General features: G+C 48.0%; 2 protein-coding genes across 6 annotated transcripts in view; both read right to left on the minus strand.

Annotated features, from left to right (window-relative positions):
• Positions 1-280: 280 nt before the first annotated feature.
• On the minus strand, positions 281-6,525 carry REEP2 (receptor accessory protein 2). 5 transcript variants are annotated; one of them, XM_060006907.1, is made up of 8 exons: positions 6,342-6,525; positions 4,320-4,392; positions 3,955-4,031; positions 2,650-2,770; positions 2,315-2,428; positions 1,812-1,953; positions 1,584-1,714; positions 281-1,498 (listed from the first exon to the last, which is right to left on the minus strand). In XM_060006907.1, the coding sequence occupies exons 1-8, from the start codon at positions 6,371-6,373 to the stop codon at positions 1,430-1,432; spliced, it is 759 nt and encodes a 252-aa protein (XP_059862890.1). In that variant the 5' UTR covers positions 6,374-6,525; the 3' UTR covers positions 281-1,429. The 5 variants fall into 5 exon arrangements, with proteins under 5 accessions (XP_059862890.1, XP_059862889.1, XP_059862891.1 ...); XM_060006906.1 differs by having other exon boundaries at positions 1,812-1,959; positions 6,342-6,524; XM_060006908.1 differs by having other exon boundaries at positions 1,812-1,959; positions 4,320-4,467; positions 6,342-6,518.
• Positions 6,526-8,193: 1,668 nt separating this feature from the next.
• Positions 8,194-21,822, minus strand: part of KDM3B (lysine demethylase 3B) — a 59,190-nt gene continuing 45,561 nt past the window's right edge. The window contains exons 14-24 of the mRNA XM_060008767.1: positions 21,222-21,501; positions 20,222-20,478; positions 17,092-17,358; positions 16,112-16,283; positions 15,624-15,714; positions 15,348-15,478; positions 14,286-14,405; positions 12,910-13,049; positions 12,453-12,629; positions 11,466-11,600; positions 8,194-9,619 (exon numbers count right to left, since the gene is read on the minus strand). Coding sequence (XP_059864750.1) covers positions 9,539-9,619; positions 11,466-11,600; positions 12,453-12,629; positions 12,910-13,049; positions 14,286-14,405; positions 15,348-15,478; positions 15,624-15,714; positions 16,112-16,283; positions 17,092-17,358; positions 20,222-20,478; positions 21,222-21,501 — 1,851 coding nt within the window. The 3' untranslated portion in view covers positions 8,194-9,538. The remainder of the gene's footprint in view (positions 9,620-11,465; positions 11,601-12,452; positions 12,630-12,909; positions 13,050-14,285; positions 14,406-15,347; positions 15,479-15,623; positions 15,715-16,111; positions 16,284-17,091; positions 17,359-20,221; positions 20,479-21,221; positions 21,502-21,822) is intronic.

Here is a 21,822-nt window from a genome sequence, read left to right on the forward strand (position 1 = left end):
TTCTGAGGGACAGGACAACCTCTGAGGGTTGTCGCTCGCTCTTCATAAGTCCTGGCCCCACCTAGTCCCCTGGCTCTACCTTGAACCTCAAAACCATCTTCCCAGACTGAACTGCCTCAAGCCTATCTCTTACCTTGGAGATCAGAACTCCTGGGGTTCACAGTCTGGCCTCTTCCCCCCTCCATCCCACAGCTGAGCCCTGCTTCTCACTTGAAGTCCTTCCCGCCTGTGGACTGGTAGAACAAGAACAAAGCACAGAGGCCAAAATAAATGAGGTGCCAGAATTTGGTTTATTGGCTCATCCAGTGCGAAAGGTCCATTGGGCACCCTCTTTCCATGGATTTGGGAGCCCCCTGGCTCCTAAGATCTTTTTCTTCTTCATACATTCCTCCTAGCCCTGACTGAAGCCACGGCAGAAGCTGGGGCAAAGTGTGGGGCAAAGGCTGGGCTCTGACGGGGGTCTGCTTACACGGGGCCTAGTCTGCTTGGCGTAAGACGAGGACCCTAGGGCGAAGGAAGATGGGCCCCCAGGTGAGGAGGAAAGGAACCAGCTCAGCAAGGGCCTCTACTGAGGGCTCTGAGGGGTGGAGCCAATCCAAGGGCAGGGCAGGAATGGGAGGAGGCAAAGGGGAGAGGATCAAGGGCAGAGGAGGAGGTGAGAGGCCCCTCAGAGCCCTACTCTCTCATGGGCTGGGGTCCTCTGAGGCTCAGAGAGTAGGAGGGAGGGCTGAGGGTGGGGGGAGGTTACTGCTAGAGGGAATGTCCTTTACTCAAAACCCCCCAGCTCTAGACCCAGAAAGATGCACACACACGTACACTCTCACACGCACACCCCTGGAGCCCCAGCTCTTTTCAGTGGGCGCATGTAGCACACAGTCCTACCCAAGGCCCTCAGCTGCAGCTCTGGCCTGGCCCTCCTGGTCATTTGAGTGCACACTAGGCCCATGTCCTCTATTCACAGCTTCAGGCCCAGAGCCCCTGCCCAGGTTCTCCGAGGCCTTCCCCACTCCCTCCCTCTCTCCCAGGGCCTTCAGGCCTGTCTCTGGTCATTCTGGGCTGTGACTGGCCCCCGACCCCGACCCAGGGAGAGCGGTGGGACCATGTCAGGACTTCAGACGAGGGAATGGCCATGGTCTTCAGCAAGGCACTGGGTGGGCGGGGGCAGGGCTGGAGCGGGGAGAAGAGCGCTCAGGCTCTGAGGAGCCCACACCTCCTCGAGTGGCTCAGTCCTCAGCTCCTGGTCCAGCCTCTACCCTCAGCCCCCACAGCAGGGCCTCCCTCCTCTTTTCCAAGCCCTTCTGGGGGAGGGGCCACTGGGCAGGCACCAGAACCAGCCATCTGAGAGGCCCCAGGGCCTGAGAATGAGGGCTGCTGGCACAGTGTGGAGCTGGGGCTCTGCAGCCTGGGGCGGGGGGTGCGTGCTGGGGCCTCAAGCGGAGTCACCCCCCGCGGAGATCTTCTTCTTGGGCCGGGTCTTCAGCGTCTTGGAAGCCAGTGGCTGTGGGAAGGAGACAGGAAGACAGAAGGCTCAGCCTGGAGTTGCAACCCCTCGCCATTTCCCCAAGCTCTGGCCCAGCTCTCACCTCAGCTTTGGGCACTTTTTTGATGGATTTGGCCCTCTTAGGGGCCTTGTCTCCCGTGTCATCCTCAGAGATCTCTGTCCGGGGATCTGCCTGGTTCGTGCCTGACCTTAAACTCACGGCAGGGTCATCTCCTGGTTCGGGGAGGAAAGGAGAACAGTGGTCTGGCCTTTCTCCCACCTGGCCTCCTTGCCCCTGTGCCCCATGCCCAGCCCTGGGCCTGGTCTGTACCTAAGTCCTCAATGGTGTCCAGGAGGCTGCCAGGGCTGGGTCTGAGGCGGCCGTCGGGCCCCTGCAGGGGCAGCGCATCCTCGTCCCGGATCAGGGTCAGGTCCTGCATGCTGAAGCTTCGGAGCTTCTCTGACAGCACCCCCTGGCCCTAGGGTCACCACCACGCACCGGGAGAACCGGAGGAAGGGGCGGGGTGGAGATAGAGGTCACCGTGGGGCACTGGGCAGCCACTGGGCTCAGTGCTCTCCCCGCAGTGTCCTCACCCCGTCCTATGGCAGCACTGACAGGCTGGGGCCATGCTTTCCCTTTGGACAGATGAGGAAACTGGCCCGTTGAGTGGAAGTTCCTTAGCTGGAGGGTGTTAGAGGCAGGACTGGAACCCTAAGCTGCACAAGACCCCAAACCTTCACACACCTGAGGACCTGGTGGATGCAAAGGGGCTTGGCCAGGGGGATGAGATGAGCAAAGTGGGGCCCTGGGAGCTGGGTCTGCCCCCATCTCACCTTGGCAGCAGCCGTGACCGCGGCATTAGCGGCCAGGTTCAGACCCCTCTTGCCCACCCTCATCATGGTCTCATAGCTCTTGTCTCGGGCCTGTGTGATGTACTCGTCGATCTCCTGAGGGGTCGGAGGGGAAGCAGGAAGAGGTGAGGGGTGGGCCCTGCTGGCCAGGCCCTGCCCTGCCCTTGTTCACACCTGGACAAAGGCACTGCTTGCCCCAGGAGGCCAGGGCCCTGCCAGATCACCCATAGGGAGAGCCACGAATGCACGTGGTTACAGGCACTGGGCTGCCTTGACCTGGGGCAGATGGGAAGGGAGCTTCCCTCGTCCCAACAGACCTTCTCCTTGTTGGACAGTGTTGGGTGCACGAACTTGCGGTAGAGCACGCTGGAGCCTTTGGTATAAGGGGACAGCAGCCATATCACAAAGGCAATCTTGAGCTCAAAGTAGAATGGAAACCTGTTGGGTGGAGAGAGGCAAGCGGCGGAGCCTGGGGCAGGGAGTCAGGAGGTGCGCCGACTCTCTGCATGACCCTGGCTGGCCCCCCACCCCTTAGTGCACTGAGGTCCCCATGTGGCTCAGGAGACTGGTCAAGGCGAGGCTCAACTGAGACCCCAAGTGGGAAGGTGAGAGGTGATCCCGCAGGAATTCCCCGCAGCAGTGGCTCTCCTCACCCTCTTCTGACAGAAGACTACCCACTCCTCTGTCCTGGGGTCAACACCACGGCGAGATCCCTGAACTTCCAGGTGCACTCTTGGGTCCTCACCCCATTCTCTTCCTGCCCTTCCTCCCATGAAGAAGCCGGGCTTCTCCAGCTGTGCTCTGGATCCACCCCTTGATGCCATGGCATGGCCCCTGCTTTTAAGGATCGTTCTCCATGCCCCAAGGCTCTTTCCCAGGCCACACACTCCTTCAGGTCTCCTCCATCCTCATCAAAGCTCCCTCCTTTGCTTGTGTCAAGAGGCACCTACACTCACTGTTCTCAAGTTTTAACCCATTACTCTTTCCTAATTTGACCCCATTCAACTTCCTCTTCTAAAACTGTTTTTCTCAAAGGCCATAGGCCCTTGAAATCTACAAATGCAAGGATGTTTTGTCCTCTGCCTCTGTAAAACTCTTTTCTTTGGACTTCCAGTGTACCGTGCTACATTAGTCCTCTCTTCCAAGAGGCATTTGCTCATTCAGTAAACATTTTTGAGCTCCTGCTGTGAATATACAGATGATTAGGGCATCCCGTGTCCTCAAAGGACATATACATGGTCTAGTAGTGCCTAGAAAAAGCCTTTGAAATACAAGCATCCAACGTTTATAAGAATGAGTCATACGCCTATTTTACAAATAGGGAAACTGAGGCCTAGGAAACTGTGACCTGCCAAGGTCACGGCAAGTTTGGCAGAAGCAGGTTTCCTGAATTCTATTGTGGTGATTTGGCTACCACCAGAAAGAAATGTGAGGGTTATATCTGTTCTTATTCTGCTGATCAAGCCAGGCCTGGATGGGGATTGGGGGGAGGGGACACCCAGGACCCCATGGAACTGTTGGGGGATCCCACCCTGGGTCTCAGTCTTCTGTTTGACTGGCTGTGTAGAAAAAGTCAGAGGCCCTGGTCCCTGAGGATGCAGGGAGGGGACACTAGATCTCACCAGGAGAGCACAATATCTGTGAGTGTCTCGGCAGTGGTGAAGAAGGCAAAGACGATCCAGTACATCATCCATTTCACCTGAAGGTACAGAGGGTGGTGTTGGCTGGGGCCTTGGGGGAACACCCAGGACCCCACCTTTGCCTGCCAATCATGCTGGAGGTGCTGTGGGGGACGCTCAGGACCTCAACTTTGCCTGCGTATCACACCAGGCCTGGAGGAGAGGAACACACTGGAACCTCCCCTGAACCAGGTCTCATTAGTGCTGACAGCATTAGTACAAAGTCATCCCCACCTGTCATGTGACCCAGTGTCCTCCCTGATCTCTGCCACGTGGGTTGGGTGGGAGATAAAGGGTCATACACTCACATATTCCTTCACGTTTTTTGTCTTCACGGCCTTGTAGGAAGAATAGGCTGGGTACAGGGTGCCAAAGATGAGCCTAGGGAGGCAGGCATGGTTACTGGGCCCCTCGGCCAAGAGCAGTAGCCTCTCCCTCCCAGCTCTGCATCAGTCCCTGGGTAGGTAAGGGGAGAATGGACAGAACTCCAGAGTGCCACATCAGCTGGACTGATGAACTCAGGTCAGGGGTTTAGGTCAAAGCAGGCAAGCCTGAGGTGATACACAAGCATGGAAGCCCCAGCCAGCTAGGGTGATGCCTCATAACACCCCCCCTGCCCCTTTTTGTTTTGGCTGTGCAGCACAGCGTGTGGGATCTTAGTTCCCCAACCAGAGATCAAACCTGGGCCCCTGGCAGTGAGGGTACCGAGCCCTAACCACTGGACGCCAGGGAATTCCTCTGTAACCCTTTATTCAGTTTTTCTCCAGCCCCCGAGGCACAGAAAGACCCAGAGGCCAGAGGGTCTGCTGTGGCCTCTTCAGCCCTGATCCTTGTTTTTGCATAAGCATATCAGGGGTGGGGGTCTGGTCACTGCCACAGGGTTGTCTTCCTTCTTGACACCACTCCCATTCATACCCATCTGCCCTTACCCTCTACCTCCCTGTTGCAGAGCCAAGCTGGGTAGGGCCACCTAACAGGGCACTCTACCTGTCAGTCAGAGGTACCACTGTAGCCCTTGGGGCCTGGGGAGCAGAGGGCACAGGGGCAGGAGGCCCTGAGAGAGGTTTATTCCCCCATGTAAACACTTTTGGGAACAGGCTCAGGGTAGCGTGCTGGGCTGGAGGTCCTGGCTAGAGTGGAGTCCAGTGTTGATCCCATCAGAGATCACATACAGGACACAGGTGAGGAAAGGAGAGGACCGATGCCGCTCAGCGAGCTCATTCACACGAGAGAAGCAGACACTGGGAAGGTCACAGGGAGGTCTGAGGCCCCTGGATTCCCTCTGGGGTGGGATGCGGGAGAGGCAGGAGGGAGACTCTGGTGGGTCTAGAGGAAGCCAGAACACAAGCACTCAGCAGGGAGGGGATTCTGGGGTGTCAGTCCCCCAAGGTAGAGGCTTAGGGGCAGGGACCTGAGCTGGGGCAGGGAGGGGTTGGCTGAGGCCCATGTGGAGCCCCTGCCAGGCCCAGCCCCTTGACAATGTGTGGTACTGCCTGTTCCCCCATGGACTTGCCTCACTGAGGCAGGACACTTCTGAGAAATAGGCTTTGGAGATGGGGTGGGGGGCGGAATCCTCAAGGACAAAGTCCCCAGTTGTGGGAGAGGGTGACCTCCTGCAGCCTGGGGGAGGTGGGAGGGACGTAGCTGGCAGCCTGAAATGAAGGCCACCTAACACCCTCCCCTCCGCGGCTTTCACAATTCCAGGCTGGCCACACACATCCTCTCCCAGTTACCTCCCACACTTTGTCCTCCAAGCATCTCTGCTTCCCATATCCCGTCCTCCCTGGGGGGGTCTTCAGAGCATGTGCCCTCACCCCCCAGTCTCCTGACAGTCAGTGGAAGAGGCAGGAGAAACCCGGCCCTTTGGGGAGGCCAAGGCTGCCACGGCCCTAAGCTATGGAATGAGGAGGCCCTGCCTTGCTCCCCGGGCTCTTCCATTAGCCCTCTCCCCAAGGGAGATGAGGGCCCAGGTTTGAGGAGCTCCTCCAGTCAGATCTGCGACGTGGGGGAGGGGACAAGCCGCCTCCCCTGATAAATCAAGCCGTGCTGCCCAGCCCCTGGGGTGAGGGAGGGCGAAGAAACAGGGAAATTAAAAATAAAAGGGGTGGGAAGCCAGGTCTGCCATGCTCCTCTAACAGTTCCCCCTCCTCCAGGTCCCACACCTCCACGTCTCTGGGGACCCCAAATAGGGACGATGTGCCTTTAGGTGACTCTGCTGTATGAAGCCACGGAGTGGTCCATCCCGGGCTTCAATACCCCTCACCTCCCATCCCTAGCCCCCATCCCCCTCCCAACCGGCCGCGCCCCGCCGCCGCCGCCGCCGCACTCACACCACCAGGCGAGAGATGATCCAGGACACCATGGCGGGGCCGGGCGGGGCGCAGGGCGGGAACCCGGCCGGGGCCGAGGATGCAGCTGCTGGAGGCCGAGCAGCGGCGGCAGCAGGAGCCGCACTAGCAGCAGCACCCGCAGCAGCAGCCGCCGCGGGGGCCGCGGAGCGCCGAGCCGCCGCCGTTAAAGGGGAGGTCCTTGCCGCAGCGGCGTGCCGTGGGCGGTGGCGGCTCTTAAAGGGGAGGCCGCGGCGGCGGCGCGCCCCCTGCACCTGCTGTCGCCGGGCATGCGCCTTTGACCTGCCTTCTTCTAATCGCTTGTTCACCTTTCTTGGGTTCCAAGCCCTGGGCTGAGGTCCTCAGAGGCCTTCATGGTTCCATCCTGACATCCTAGCCCTCCTCCTGCCCTGCCCACAACAGTCTGAAAGAACATCCCACGAGGAATAATAGCTATGACTTATTGAGTGCTTACTGTGTGCCAGGCCCGTGCTAAGAGCTTCACATGCATTATTTCAGTGACCATCCTGTAAGGTAGAGGTTATAGTTATTCTCATTTTGAAGATAAGAAAATGGGAAGCTTTAGGGAGGTTCAATAACTTGCCAAGGGTCACAGAACCACAAAGTCATGCTGCTAAGATAGGAGCTCAGGAAGTCTACTAAATGGGCTACTTCTCCCAACTGCTGACTATCAAACCCTCCTCCCCCATCACAGGCCGTCAAGACACCCACCCAGCAAGTCCTGAAGTCAAAGGTACAGGGGCATCTGCCCACCCCACCATCACCAATCACTCCAGTTGGAAAAGGACCTAACCCCGTTCCCAATCTGATCTGCTTTTTCAGTTTTGTAAGGGAACTGAGCCCTGTGCTCTCAAGGTGGATACCCTGGGGCAGGGGAGTGCCTCTTGGTAAACAGAGGCTGGTAGAGAGGCCTGGGGTCCAGGTAGGAGATGAATCCAGGGGCTCCAATTCCATCCCCATCAGCAAGCACTGGCGGCAGTGGATGCCCTAATTCTGAAGACATTTATATCCAGAATGTAGGCTAGCCTGCCTCCTGATTTTCACCAAAGCAACAAAGCTCCAGCAACCTCTGCAACCCCCCTTCCCCCACTGCTTTCCTTTCCTGTGCCATTTCAAAGCTTCTGCATTCTTTATGTCGAGGTGTAATCCTCTGATGACCATAGCATCAACCCATGCCCATCCAGGCTGAAAGGACATGCTCAGAACTCTGTATTTCATTTATGGTCCTATTCAAGCTCAGTATCCTTGAACCACACAATGGTCTATTTCTACCCGGATAATTGTATTTCCAGGCTGAAACACTTCGGAAGACGTTTTTCCAACAGGATCCAGAGAAGCAGCTTCTGATGATCCCTCTTGCTATTCTTTACAACTTCCTCTTCAAAAGGCCTTTTCTAATTGGAACGTAGTCTGTCCTCACCCTTCAAGCCACTTTAATTTCATACATGGACAGCCAGGCCTCTTGTTTTGATGAACTTTTGTCACTGATTGCCAAAAACCTTGCTCTGGCCACTTCCCATGTCCTTTTCCCCCCAGACTGTTCAGGAAGGTAGGAACCCAGCTTTCCCATAGAGCATAAACTATGGAAAGCCCATCTTTGCTCCTACCCTCTAACTCATGTAGCACCTTCCCTTCATCCCCAAGCCCTCAAACCACAATGACCTGGCACTTCCCTCTCCCAATTGGACACATTCGGGAAGGAAAGAGTAATAATCGGATGCAACAATGTAATGATGATATGAAAATTAACCATCCTCCACCTCCAACCCCATCCTCAACCTGGCCCTGCTTTTTAGAATGGCTGGCACAGGAAGAATTTAGTCCACTACAAACAGATTTGTTAGATTTTTAATAAGAACATGGAAATCCCAATCAGCCCTTCAACAAAATTAAAATACAGAAAGTGAAATTAAAAGTATTCTACAGTAAATGACTTTTATTAAAAAAAAAAAAAATGTAACTGTGAACATATAAACAAGCCTGCAGGGCACTACAGTACAGCCAGGAAGATAGATACATTTTCCAATGTACCTATGGGCCAATGAATTCCATCATTTTCAAATAAATTCTTAATAAAACTCCACTGAGTTGGAAAGTTTTGCTGAAAATATTTCCGGACAAAAAAACCCCCAAAACAAAAAGCCTCATGTAGGAAAGCAAACTTTCCTTCGCATTTGGAACTGTAAGAGGAGTCCCAAGGGAACGCTGGTAATAGATGGAAATGGGTCCTGGAGTCACCAGTGTGTGTATGCGTGGAACACACCAACAGCACAGACATGACAAAGTTCTTTCTCAAGATGGCTGTTCCCTCAAGATAGGACTGAGATGGGATGGGGAGAAACTAAAAGAATCCTACAAAGCCAATTCTTTAAAATTCTGCTTTGGCTGATTTTTGTGCTATAATGGGCCGTTGATTTCTAAAAATCTTATTTCTTCAAAGAGTTTTATCGAAAGGAAGACTAAACATAATGTGCCTTTCCTCATAATCCAGGAAAACAACTGTGGTATTTCAAAAGTTCTAAAAATATCTACTTTCATGAAATAGTAACTATTTCACTACAAACCTATTTTTCACTAAATACACACATTTCCTAATCCTGGAGCCCCTTGGGAAAAGCAGTGGATTCCCCCTGGGTCCTTCAAGACTCCACTGTTTACAGGAGAGATGGTGGGGAAAGGCTTCACCCGGCTCCCGGGATGGGGTGTGTCAGAGGTCATGTGCAGAGACACCATCAGGCTTCCACCAGGCGTGTTTAAGCAATTAGCCCCCACTTGTACCAGTTACGTGATTCCCCCTACCTCCAAACACATTCCCACTTAACTAGGCACAAGAGAAAAAGAAAAGAAAGGTGTGCCCACATTCCTGGTTTCCACGAATCTCAAATCATGAGAATGTGCAGGAAAGCCCAGCGATATTCAGGCAATTCAGAGTCCCAAAAGGCCACAGAATGGGGATGTGGCACCCTTGGCTTGGAGTCTGAAACTGTGTGTGTGAACAGTGCGACTTTCCTGTGTCAACCTTCAGTGTTGAGGCAGCAAAGAGTGGCTGGAGAGTTTGTAATACTGACCACACTGGCTCCAAGTGAAGGACCTCTGCTCCAGCAGAGAACCCTGCTGTTCCCTGTATGTGTTGTGAGTGAAAGACCTGCTTCACAGGCGAGTTTGGAATTTCTCCACGCCTAAGACCTTGCCAGCTTGGATTCATGAGCCTTGAGGGTGCCAACAGCATCTTTCACTGCGTGATAAATGATGTTCTTCACCTGGAGAGAGCAATCAGCACAATCAGTTTATGGCAGCCAGACTGTGTTCTGCAAATGAAAATGTTATGTCCTACACTGACTAAAAGCCTTCTGATTAGTGATGAAAGCCCTCAACCAGGACTGCATGCTTCCTAAATCAATCCCAAAAGATGATTTACAAGTCAGACAAGATATATAGTCTATATTCAAAAAAGAATGATTTCATCATTTGAAAGGCTATGTAATCACCATCCTCTATATGCTGGGAACTACTGTTAAGCTCTTTATGTGGACTTTCATTTAATCCTTACCATAATACTATGAGGCAGATTCTATTATTATCCCCATTTTACAGATGAGAACTGAGGTTCCATGGTTAAGAATCTTACCTGAGGTCCTGTAGCTAATAAGAATGCACTAAAACAATAGTGGGCAGGTAGGATTTATTGGGTATTTTTCCCTTTTGTGCTTATACATATTTTCTAATTTGTCAAAAAGGAACACACATGTGAAGTAAAAGTTATTAAAATAAAGTGAACAGGATAAAGACGGTTTTAAACCAACACTGTGATTATTTCTGAGGAGGTAGAATGGGAAAGAGTACATGGAGGCTTCAATAATGTAGTTGTTGAATATGTATATATTGTGTATGTGGTACGTATATGATGCTGTATTTCTTAAGCTGAGTTATGGGCACAAAAGCCCCCTTTGCTGTTCTCTATTACATTTTTTGTATTAACTCAATAAATATTTACTGAGTACCTACTATGTGCTAGGGAAAAGCAGTGAATAAAACAGTAAAATCCCTGCCTTCATGGAGTTTAAACAGCTTATGTCCTAGTAGGGATAGAAACAAACATAAAATACATAGTATGTTAGATGGTGAAAAATACTACAGAAGAAAATAAAGCAGTGACAGAGGATTGGGAGGTGACATGTAACAAGTAGAGACCTAATGGAGGTGGGGTCTGAAATATGTATGCCTGAATACTTGCATTATATAGCTATAATATCAATGTTATCTATTTATCAATGTGATGGTACTTTGTATAAGAACTTTATGGTTGAAATATTCCATAATTTTGAAAAAGGAACAGCAAAACAGATCAAGTTCAGGGTTAAAGGTGATTAAATCTACCAGCAACCAAGAAAAATCTACAACCTCATGGGACACTGACCAAAGAAAATACACCTGAGTCACAGGCACGATGGAGGAAAACAGGTCATATGTGAGAGGCTGGAAGAACGCCTATTCAGATGCTGAAGTTCTGCCTGGGAAATCTTGCTTCCTTACATTCTTTTTCTTTTTTAATGTTATTAAAGCATCCAAGTATATTAACAATGAAATTCTGCCCTTCAAGTTCCAATCCATTTCTGAGCAGAGGAAAACCTAATCTGATTGTCCAGCTTAGATCTACAAGTGGGAAACAACTCTTAGGGACATGGATTACAGTCCCTAGCAGGGCTCTAAGGAATTGAGTTTGCACAGAAATTTGCTGTGAGAAGAAGCTTTGGGGAAAGAGGTTTGGAACACATTGCCACAGTGCTTTTCCCACCTGACCGAGGAAGTCAGTCTAGTCAGTTACTAACACGGATACACTGTATCTTCCAGGGGCAGAGAAATAGAAGATTGTAACACTGGAAGTGACTAGGTTAAAAGATTCATATTCTCTAAAAGCAAACCTGAAGAGGACTGATTAAATACTTCCTGGAGGGAGGACTCCATACCCCAGACATGGGTCCCTTAATCATCTCTCTGCAGTTATACTGCCCAGGTAATATCCTCAGAAAGCAGAATGTGCCTCCTGTGTATGTAGCCTAGTAGGAGATGAGAAGACAGCGTTGGGGTGGAGGAGGAGTTCTTTACCTGCAGTTTATCCTCATGGTTTGTATGAGTGTTAGAGAGATGCCTGAATTCCTGAGTCAGGCGGAAACAGTGCTTTACATGCTCTGGAGATACAAAGTCTTCTGCTACTTTTATGCAACTGTATAGATTGTGCACCTGGGAGAGGAAAAGTACAGAGGCAAACATCAGGCACTAGAGAGTCAGCAACAGGTGGAAACTGTCCATCATATCGTTTAAAAAAACACTTTAGAAATACTTATGATATTCCATTTTCATAAAGACAACAAATGCAGAAAGACTGTAAGTATACATTTATAGATGAAAACGTTAGTATTTGCACAGAAAAGGATCTGGAAAAATACACACCAAACTGTTAACAGTAGGCTACTTTCTGGAGAAGGCAGGACAAGGGGACTGAAAAGGGATACGGCATAGGTAGCTGAACAGAGACTCACCTTTTCTTTAATAGTCTCCCTTATTTAAAAATCTTTAAATAAGCATTTAAAATTACATGGAAGGGGGACTTCCCTGGTGGCGCAGTGGTTAAGAATCCATCTGCCAAGGCAGAGGACAGGGATTCGAGCCCTGGTCTGGGAGCATCTCACACGCGGCAGAACAACTGGGCCCGTGAGCCATAACTTCTGAGCCCGCAGGCCACAACTACTGAAGCCCGCGTGCCTAGAGCCAGTGCTCCGCAACAAGAGAAGCGCCGCAATGAGAAGCTTGTGCACCGCAACGAAGAGTAGCCCTTGCTCACCACAACTAGAGAAAGCCCGTGCGCAGCAACAAAAACGCAACGCAGCCAATAAATAAATTAATTAAAAAAAAATAAAATATAAAAAATAAAATTACATGGAAGAAAATTAAAAATCAAAAAATAAGTTGCACTTGAAGAGCAATCAGTCTAACCCAGCCGTTTATATCTATTGCCAGATTAGCAAGAAACACAGATATAAGGAAACTATGGGAATTGTGGAGCCAGCCCTACCCCCCCATGTTGGAACATACCTGGTGTGGGGCTCCAGCAGGTATGAAGACGGCATCTCCCAGGAACTGAACAATGGCCCAGCCTTGCACACCATATTCCTCATAGAGTCGCTTACGTAGGGTCTGGTCCAAGTACCAACTTTGGTCATGAATTGGATCATGATCAGGGGGATTCTCTTGGCCTTGCTCTTCTCCAACCTGATCATGAAACCATGATCAAAACCCAAAGATGGAAAAATCAATAAATACATAAAGATTATTAACAGGATAAATCCAACTTGCTGCAGTAACATGACTGGTGGGCCAAAGTTTCTACTTTATTCAATATCCTCTAAGTGTGGATTCAGCCCTATGGGGCATTTTGACAGAGGGCACAGGTCTTTAATGCCAAGGGACTCCGCGTGAGAAACCCTAGGCAGGCTGTCTCAGCATCCCCAGACCCTTTGTCTGTGAGCTGGGAGCCCACCCAGGGACACACCTTTCGGAGCAGCTCCCGGATCTTCTCCGCATCCTTGGCTGCATAGATGTGCCACAAAGCACCAGGTTTCTCCTTTCCATCATGAATCCTTTGCTTTGTCACCTCATCAGCATCTCCCTCATCAATTGTCTTGAGCACCTCTGAAAAGAGCAAAGTGGCACTTTTCAACGTAACCAGCCATTTCAGTACCTCTGAGTGAAGCAAAATGTCCAATTCAAACAAGTTTAGTCTCTACTATTCTCTATCTCTCTGGAGTGATATAAGGTAGAATCAAAGAATCAAAACTCACATTGGTCTAAGCTTCCTACACATGGGAAGAGCGACCCTAATCTTCCATACTTAACAGAGACTCAGCATTTTTTGGAGATATAGTGTCCCTTTAAAACATATTTCCTGCTCAAACTGTGTAGCCATATTTTATGTTCAAATTGCAGGTTATTTCCTGCTGTAAGTAGGTGGACTGTATACTTTCTCAAGACCTCTTCAAACTCTAGGATTCTGTGGATTTAAGGCCATGAAGAGTAAAGCTTCTCTGGCAAATTAAGAGGCTTGGCTTCTAATCCTTGTCTGTTATGATGCTTTAAATGACAGCCTAATGGAAAGATGTGCAGATGTGTAGCATCAAAAGCAAATGTGTGGCAGGAAATATACCAAAGTAATGATATTGATTATCCCTGAACTTTGAGATTTTGAGTTTTCTTCTTTAAAATTTTGTTTTCTAAAACTTCCGTAATTAACACACATTAATTCTACACTGAGATAGCGGAGAGTGCAATGCAGCAAAATATCACTTTTATGCTTCATCTCTGTGCAAATGACCTGGCTTTATCACCTATTACCCCACAGCTGAACTGCGTGATGGACCAAGTAGGCCAGTTTGAACTTTCTTCTTTTTTTTTGTTTTTGTTTTTGTTTTGTGTGGTATGTGGGTCTCTCACTGTTGTGGCCTCTCCTCTTGCGGAGCTCAGGCTCCGGACGCACAGGCTCAGCGGCCATGGCTCACGGGCCCAGCCGCTCTGCAGCATGTGGGATCTTCCCGGACCGGGGCACGAACCCGTGTCCCCTTCATCGGCAGGCGGCCTCTCAACCACTGCGCCACCAGGGAAGCCCTGTCCTTTCTTCTTTACTCCTCTTTGTGATGCTACATACTCAGTATTAAAGGGCAGCATTCCCAGAGAGGGAATAACTCTGGTCAAAGATACACAAGTACCACTCTTCTCTGCTGCAATCACCCCTTTGTCTGGGCACCTACTATGCATCATGCCTGGCAGAGATTTAAGAAAAACCCACTGGCCCTGACTGAGGAGAAAGACACACCATTTTACTCCTGAGGCTAAACCTCACCCTGCTGAAGCACTGGGTTCTAGAAATCATACCTTCATCATGAGCACCCTCCCCGATGGGGATCCCAACATACACCATCACATTAACTGCATCGGACACATCTAAGTGAAGATTTGTTGTGCCAACTCTTCTGTCTTCTGCTGTTATCAAGCCTGAAGGTAAAAGGAAGATATGCAAGGTGAAAGGGCAATATTATGTTGTTTTTTTTTCTTTTTTGGCTGCCCCGCAAGGCTTGTAGGATCTTAGCTCCCCGACCAGAGATTGAACCTGCGCCCTCGGCAGTGAAAGTGTGGAGTCCTAACCACTGGACAGCCAGGGAATTCCTGAAAGGGCAATATTCTGAAGAATCCATATAGACCCTACAAGTGAAAACATACTCGAAGATATTCTTAAATGTGTAACATTGGGAGAATGACGTATATCTATTTATCAATAAATAATTCTCCTCGTCTCTTTTCTAGTGTTTTAAAACTGATTTCAAGCTCAGTTGACACTATCATTAGCTTTGGCCATTGATCCAATTCCACCCTCCTAAACGATCTCTCCCCTTCAGAAGCAAAACAGATATGGGCATTATGGACACTCAAATGAAGCTTGGCTTTCACAGTGATTTAGGACATTATTGTGACTTCACAAAGAGCTGGTTGGGTAGCATGGTACTCAGACGTCTTCACTCTTATCTTGTCAAGTCTCTTAAAAGCTAAGGATCTTTGGTTGTGCCGTGCGGCATGCGGGATCTTAGTTCCCTGACCAGGGATAGAATCCTCACCCCCTGCAGTGGAAACACAGTGTCTTAACCACTGGACCACCAGGGAAGTCTCTTGGATGGAACCTTTGAGAGGAAACTTTCTAACTACTGTGTGTGTGTATATATATATATACACACATACATACATATACAGTACTGGGCCCAAAGGGCTATTATGCAAATCAGTGGCAAAAGCAAACATATTCTAAACCATCCTGGATACTGTCAACTTCTTCAGCTCCTGTCACTTTGCCCTCTACACATGATCTTGATTACAAATCTCCCTCTATAGGTGAAATGGCAACAGTAGTATCCAGAAAGGTCAATTATGGCCTCTCCCTCATACCGTAGGCATTGTACATCTTGGGGCCCAAATCGGGCCTTACAAAGTAGCTGGGTAGCCTAGAGGCTAGATTGAGTCTGCCATCTCGTTTGGTATATTCTGGCAGAGGAAGGTTCTCCATCAGATCTTCAAACCTATAAAAAAAAAAAAGCATGAAAGATGACTTAGCTTGTTATAGGGGAAAAAGGAAAAGAGGTGGAGTTCACTTTTCTGTGATTACTTTGTGACAGCTTTAGCAAAGCACAAGTCTCTCAAGACGGCTCACTGTAGTTCACTAACCTTGTTGGCATCATGTCCCGAAAATCTTCCCCAGGAGGCCAGTCCTTGAGTTTGAGCACCATTGGCTGCCCATCTTCTGACCTTAATCGCTCTGGAAGACAGAAAGCACTCCTACAAATATCTGCTGGGTTGGCTGCTGCCTGATTCTCCAGTGACTAAAAGGTTTAGAAGACTAAACTCTTATTTTCAGACTTGTAAACCCCCATAATGGATAAGGTGGGCTTTGTTTTCCTTAGCCACTGCTTTAGTACATGATAAATTTTTCCATCTCAAAGTGAAAGTGCTCCACACATCCCATGTGATCATGTGCTTAAGTCCAGGTATGCTCTGGGAGCCATGTGATTGCCATGAGAGCTACCTGGTTGGCACCAGGATAGAATGTTCCTCCTGTTAAGAGGATGTAATTTGTTATTTCAGCGGTAGGGCTGGGCATATAGATGCTTACTTTGCAGTCTGCTTTTACTGAACCAGATATCAAAGCTACTTACTGCATATGATCTCGAAGCCATCCCAGAAATCCCGAACTTTCACATCGGAAATTATAGCACAGTTCCTGCAGTTCACCAAGTCCACATCCTGGTCTCCAAATTCCTGGCTAAAGGCTTCTGGCTTCCAGAGTTCAGACTTGAGTTTTTTATGTACCCCTGATACCAGCACTGGCTGTGGAAACAAAAGTATCTCAATCAGAGTCACTTAGGAAATACTTAGCTCAGGGCTAAGGGACAGAATAGGAGGGTTTCCTGGGGACAACCTCTTCTCCACAATGATTTATTATTCCCTCCCAGTTTCACAATCTGTGGATTTCAACAATGTCAGCTACAGAAAATGAAAACACTTCTACTCTGTTATTACACTTGATTCTCACTGCGGGGGGTGGGGTGGGGGGCACATTCCACAAAAATCACTTCTGCTGCCCTGGTATCTACCACTATTTTGAGGTGAGAGGATGAAAAGCTGACAAATGCAAATTCTGAGAATACGTCCTCACATCTCGAATGAAAAACTCTCCAGACAATTCTACAACCTCCCCCCCCTTCCTCACACCTGCTAATGTATAAAAATCAGAAAGTGTTATCACACTATCACACAGACTTGTATGGTCTTGAAACATTTACCTAGAAGAGTACCACCCACTTCCACCCATTTTCGCCTCACCCCATATCACACTTACGGATTTTCCTCTAAAGGTGTCATTAATGCCAGATCACAACCTCACAGGAATTTCAACTGCCCTTTTAAGAACACAGAGCTACACAGCTGAGAAATAAAAAGATCCACAATGTATTTTTAGGAATCTTCTGACTTTTAAAAATCCAAGAAAACTCGAAGTAGCAAGGCTGTCTATAACAAACTTAGTATATGTCTAAATCTCCTTAGCAAAGTGTCTCCCAGAGAGAATTGAAACTATCCTGGTAGCTATAGTGGGCAGGCAGACAGCCGACCCTGGGATCTGCTTATTCTTGCTTACCTGGCCTTGCTTCCAACACTCCCGGAAGATCTTCCAATTGTTTTTGTTGCTGGGGTCATGGAGACACAGAAGTCTTCCATCACAGAGCCAGGAGTGAGAGGTATGGGGGTCCAGCACATTTAACCCCATCACCATCTCCTTCACTTCCTTTTGGGTGTCAGTCAAGTTACAGGCCCGCTTTGCAGCATCTGAGGTTTTCTTATTTTCTACCACTGAGGCAATGATGTGGTCAAGGAAGTTGGGGAGGCTGGCCTTGTTCTTCACTCCCTGCCAGACACAAACCCATCAGGTTAGTATGACTGAGGCACCATCAGTAGAGTATTCAAAAACAGTCTCACAGTTATATTCACACGGAGTTCTGATCTACCTGATTAAATTTCATAAAAGTTAATTGTAAAGTCTTTTGTAGTTGGAGGGGGGAGCCTATTAAGTCACTATCTTACATTTCCCTAGCCTTCATATTTTGCTTTATATTTATGAAAAAAAAGTACAGAAAGGTCCCCTCTACTGCAGGAGATTTGAGACTTAAGAAATATCTTTGGCATTCAGCCCCGTTTTAAGCATATGCACGTAGACTGCAGGGATCACAAAATGCTGTAACTGAGTGAGAAAGATCATTTATTTTGAGGGTTACACATTTTTTTTGGCCAGCATGCCCAAGGGATATACTTCAATTAAGTAACTGAGGTGACTTATCAAGGCAGTGATTTTTTTTACCAGGGAGTGTACCCCAATAAACAGTTGTACCAGAGTACCCAAGATAACTGTATATTCTGAAAGCAGTCTCCTACTCCCCAATCCGTCCCCTACCAAGAATCTCTCATTTGTTTCAGCTGGTGGGAAAGCTCAGGCCCAGAGATGAAAGTGACATACCTAAGGTCATAGAAGTGAAGGAAGGGGAGGGCTTTTGTAAACTTGATAACACAATGTCTGAAGTATCACTAATCATGATCTCTACAGAGTACATGTAATCATATAACATCCTGGGAAAATTTAAAAAGAAAAAGGAGAACTGGGAGTTGGAGCAGTACAAATAAGACAGAGCTCAAAGTAATTTTTTTGGTCATTTATCCAAAAGAGAAACAAATAACCCACATTGTACAAGGCTCAACCACCCACAGTTCATCAAATTTCAGTCATTAGTCATAAAATAGAATGAGAAACATATTTGTGTACTTGTTTGAAATGCTCTCTGGAATATATAAACTGAAAATACAAAAGCAATGTATAAAAACATTTGTGTAAAAAGGGGGGGAACTATATACATATTTTAATATCACTGAAAGGGCAATCATGAAACAATGGTCACCTACAGAAAGGGAGGCAACAGTGGGAAGGAGACTTTTCACTGTATTTTTAAAATTTAAATTTTGTACGTTTTGAATTAATTAGTTCAGTAAATGCTTACTAAATACTTATGTATCAAACATTGTGGCACTAGGGATATAGTAGTGAATAAAACAGACAAAAATGGGGAATTCCCTGGCAGTCTAGTGGTTAGGACTCTGCTTCCACTGCTGGGGACCTGGGTTCAATCCCTGGTTGGGGAACTAAGATCCTGAAAGCTGTGCAGCACAAAAAACCCAAAAAACCCAAAAAACAAAAAACAGACAAAAATGCCTTTAAGTGGAGGTAAGGCAGAAAATAAATAAAACACAGCAAGTCAGACGGTAGTAAGTGTTATGGAAAAAGTGCAGGGCTTCCCTGGTGGCTCACCGGTTAAGAATCTGCCTGCCAATGCAGGGGACACGGATTCGAGCGCTGGTCCGGGAAGATCCCACATGCCACGGAGCAACTAAGCCCGTGTGCCATACTACTGAGCCTGCGCTCTAGAGCCCGTGAGCCGCAACTACTGAGCTCAGGTGCCACAACTACTGAAGCCCGTGCACCTAGAGCCCGTGCTCCGCAACGAGAAGCCACTGCAATGAGAAGCCTACGCACCGCAAGGAAGAGTAGCCCCCACTTGCCACAACTAGAGAAAGCCCGCGTGCAGCAACGAAGACCCAATGCAGCCAAAAATAAATAAATAAATAAAATTTTTAAAAAAAGTGCAGGGGAAACAGACATGAGTGGAGGATGGGAGTAAAATGGACTTTTAAAAAGGGTGATCTAAGAAGAAGGCTTACTGAAGAGGTGACATTTCAGGAGGGAGGAGAGGAAGTTGATTAAGAAGCAGGCCATGTTGTGACATGGGAAAGAGAGTTCTCGGTGGAGAAAAGGACAAGTGCAAAGGCTCTGAAGAAAGAGCATGCCTGGCCATGTTCAAGAAACAGCAAGAAGGTGGGTGTGGCCAGAGCAGAGTGAACAAGAGGGAGAGTGGTAGTTGAAGTCAGGGAAGTGAGGGGAAGATAGGGCTGGAACGTTATAGTCCACTGAAAGGACTCTGCTTTTATTATGAAATTGGAAGCCCTTGAAAGACTTTAGGCAGAGGTGATATAATGTGACATATCTTAAAAGGACCACTCTAGCTGCTCTGTGTAGAAAGGGAAGAAATACAGAGGACCTCTAAGGAGTTTACTACAAAAATTCAGGCAAGAGAGGATGTTGACTCAGACTAGAGAGGAAGCAGCGGAGCTGATGAGAAATGGGTGCACTCTGAATACATTCTGATGATCAAACTGAAAGGTTATGCTAACAGATTAGATACGAAATGTGAGAGGGGAGTCCCAAAAGACTCCAAGATTTTTCGCCGAGCAATTGGAAGCCACTGACCAAGAGAAGCAAAAAATAAAGGAGATGCAGGCTCACAGGCAGAAGAACAGGAGTGTGGTTTTAGAGGTGTTAGGTTTGAGGCGTCTATTAGATACCCAAGAGAGTACAATATGAATGTACTGCCTACGTTTAAAAAAAATTTAATGTCTGTTATTGTCAAGAAAATAAAGTGATTTCTGCTGATGATTGAAAAACTTCAGTCTCAGTTTCTACTGACTTCCTAACATGGCACAAAAGGTTTACTACTTAAAAGGATCTCAAACATTCCCAAAATTTAATATAAAGAAAGATCTTGTCAGCTGGACTGATAATGTGGAGGACACAAGTCAGTCATATACCCTCTAACCCAGTTATCAGATCTCTGATGGTTCTTTCATGGAAAAGCAGCAAAGGCTAGAGTTGTAGAGAGGACACTTACTGCTGAGGATGTAGAGAAGACCGGGGGGAAGGGTATGCCTGTGTCCAAGGGGGTTTGAGGAAGCTTTCCGGGCCCGGAGTGGAGGAGGTCTCGAAGGCTAGAGCCTTCAGTTTTGTTGTTGGAGGCAGTGGGACCCAGTAACAGACTGTTAAAAAGCTTTGGAGTCAACGGAGAGACCTTTGCAGTGGAGTTGAATGAGTCCAGCCCAAAGGGTGAATGAGACTCTTTATTGAGCACCGACCTCAGGGACCCTGCTTCTGTAAGAACATAACCAGGAATAGCATTAGGCACAAGGAATACCCAGCAGGCAACTGACTCCTAAAAATCAGCCAAGTGGGAAAGATGAAAGACTTTCCCCTCCCCTGCCCCCCAAACTACGTACGGTTTGTCTGGGCCAAGCCTGACGAGCTATGACTATGGCAGGTCTCATGGCCAAGGAGAAGCTCTCCTACTTCTTCCTTTCTTTTCCAGATCTGGATTTCAAATTTCCTTTTGTTCCCATCCATCTTTCGTCTCCCTCACTTTCTAAGACAGTGTTGCTTCAAGTGGGTCTCCAGAATACTTGTATTAGAATCACCTGGAGTGCTTGTTAAAAATGGAGATTCTCGGTCTTACTCCAAGAGATTTTCACTTAATAGTTCTGGTGGGGCACAGGAATCTGCATTTTTAACGATTCCCCAGGTGATTTTGTGCCCACTGAAAACCAAGTGTAGCCCTCCTGGCTAGTAATACTGGCTATCAGGGCCATTTGGGAAGCTTGTTAAAAATCTTATATTGATTCTGACTAAAGAGGTTTGGGGTAGAACCCAGGCATGTGCCTTTTTTAGAAAGCTCCACTTCTAGAAAGAAGTGGAAAGAGATTCCCTCATTTTACATGATCAGCCAGAGAAAGCAAGTGGCATGTTTCAAAAATGTGGATGGTAATGTGTGAGTTTGAAGAATCCCAGAATAACTCAAGTGTTCCACCCACAGGCAGGGCAGAGGCTTGTGTTAATCTCACCTTTTGTTTCTTCCTTAGCCTTCTGAGTTGCTAAATCCGCCAACCAGTGCAGGGCAGAGGAAGGTGGGCCTGTGTCAGGGCAAGGGGGCCTGATGGCTTTTAGCTCACTATTGCTATTTGACGCCGAACTGTCTGCTTTCAGAGGCTCGTCAGATCTGATGTCAGTACTGTCGACTTTGGCAACATGGTCAGTCTCTGGTTGTGTTACCGATGCAGTTCCTCCTCCACCTGAGAAGGTGGTTTCATTTCCAGAAGAGGCACTAGGGTTTATGCTAGGAAGCTATAGCACAGAACGCCAACATGGTTAAAGTGTTGTCCTTGTGTAGAAAAAACACAATGCAAATAGTAATGACAGCTGACACTAAACAGGTCTGGGAAAGCAACTGTCCCATAAACTGCTATTTCACTCATTCATTAATTTAACATATATTTGTTGAGTCCTACAATGTGACAGAAACTATGCTAGGTTCTGTGGAAAGAGCAGTGAACAAGACTTGAAAATAAAACAGTGTTTTTGTTTGGCATGCCTGAGGCTCAAATTCTGCACTGGCAAATTGGTGATTAGAACTTGACCGCATAGAGCTGTTCTGAGGATTAAATG

Source organism: Delphinus delphis, chromosome 3 (genome assembly GCF_949987515.2).
Source record: "Delphinus delphis chromosome 3, mDelDel1.2, whole genome shotgun sequence".
NCBI lineage: Eukaryota > Metazoa > Chordata > Mammalia > Artiodactyla > Delphinidae > Delphinus > Delphinus delphis.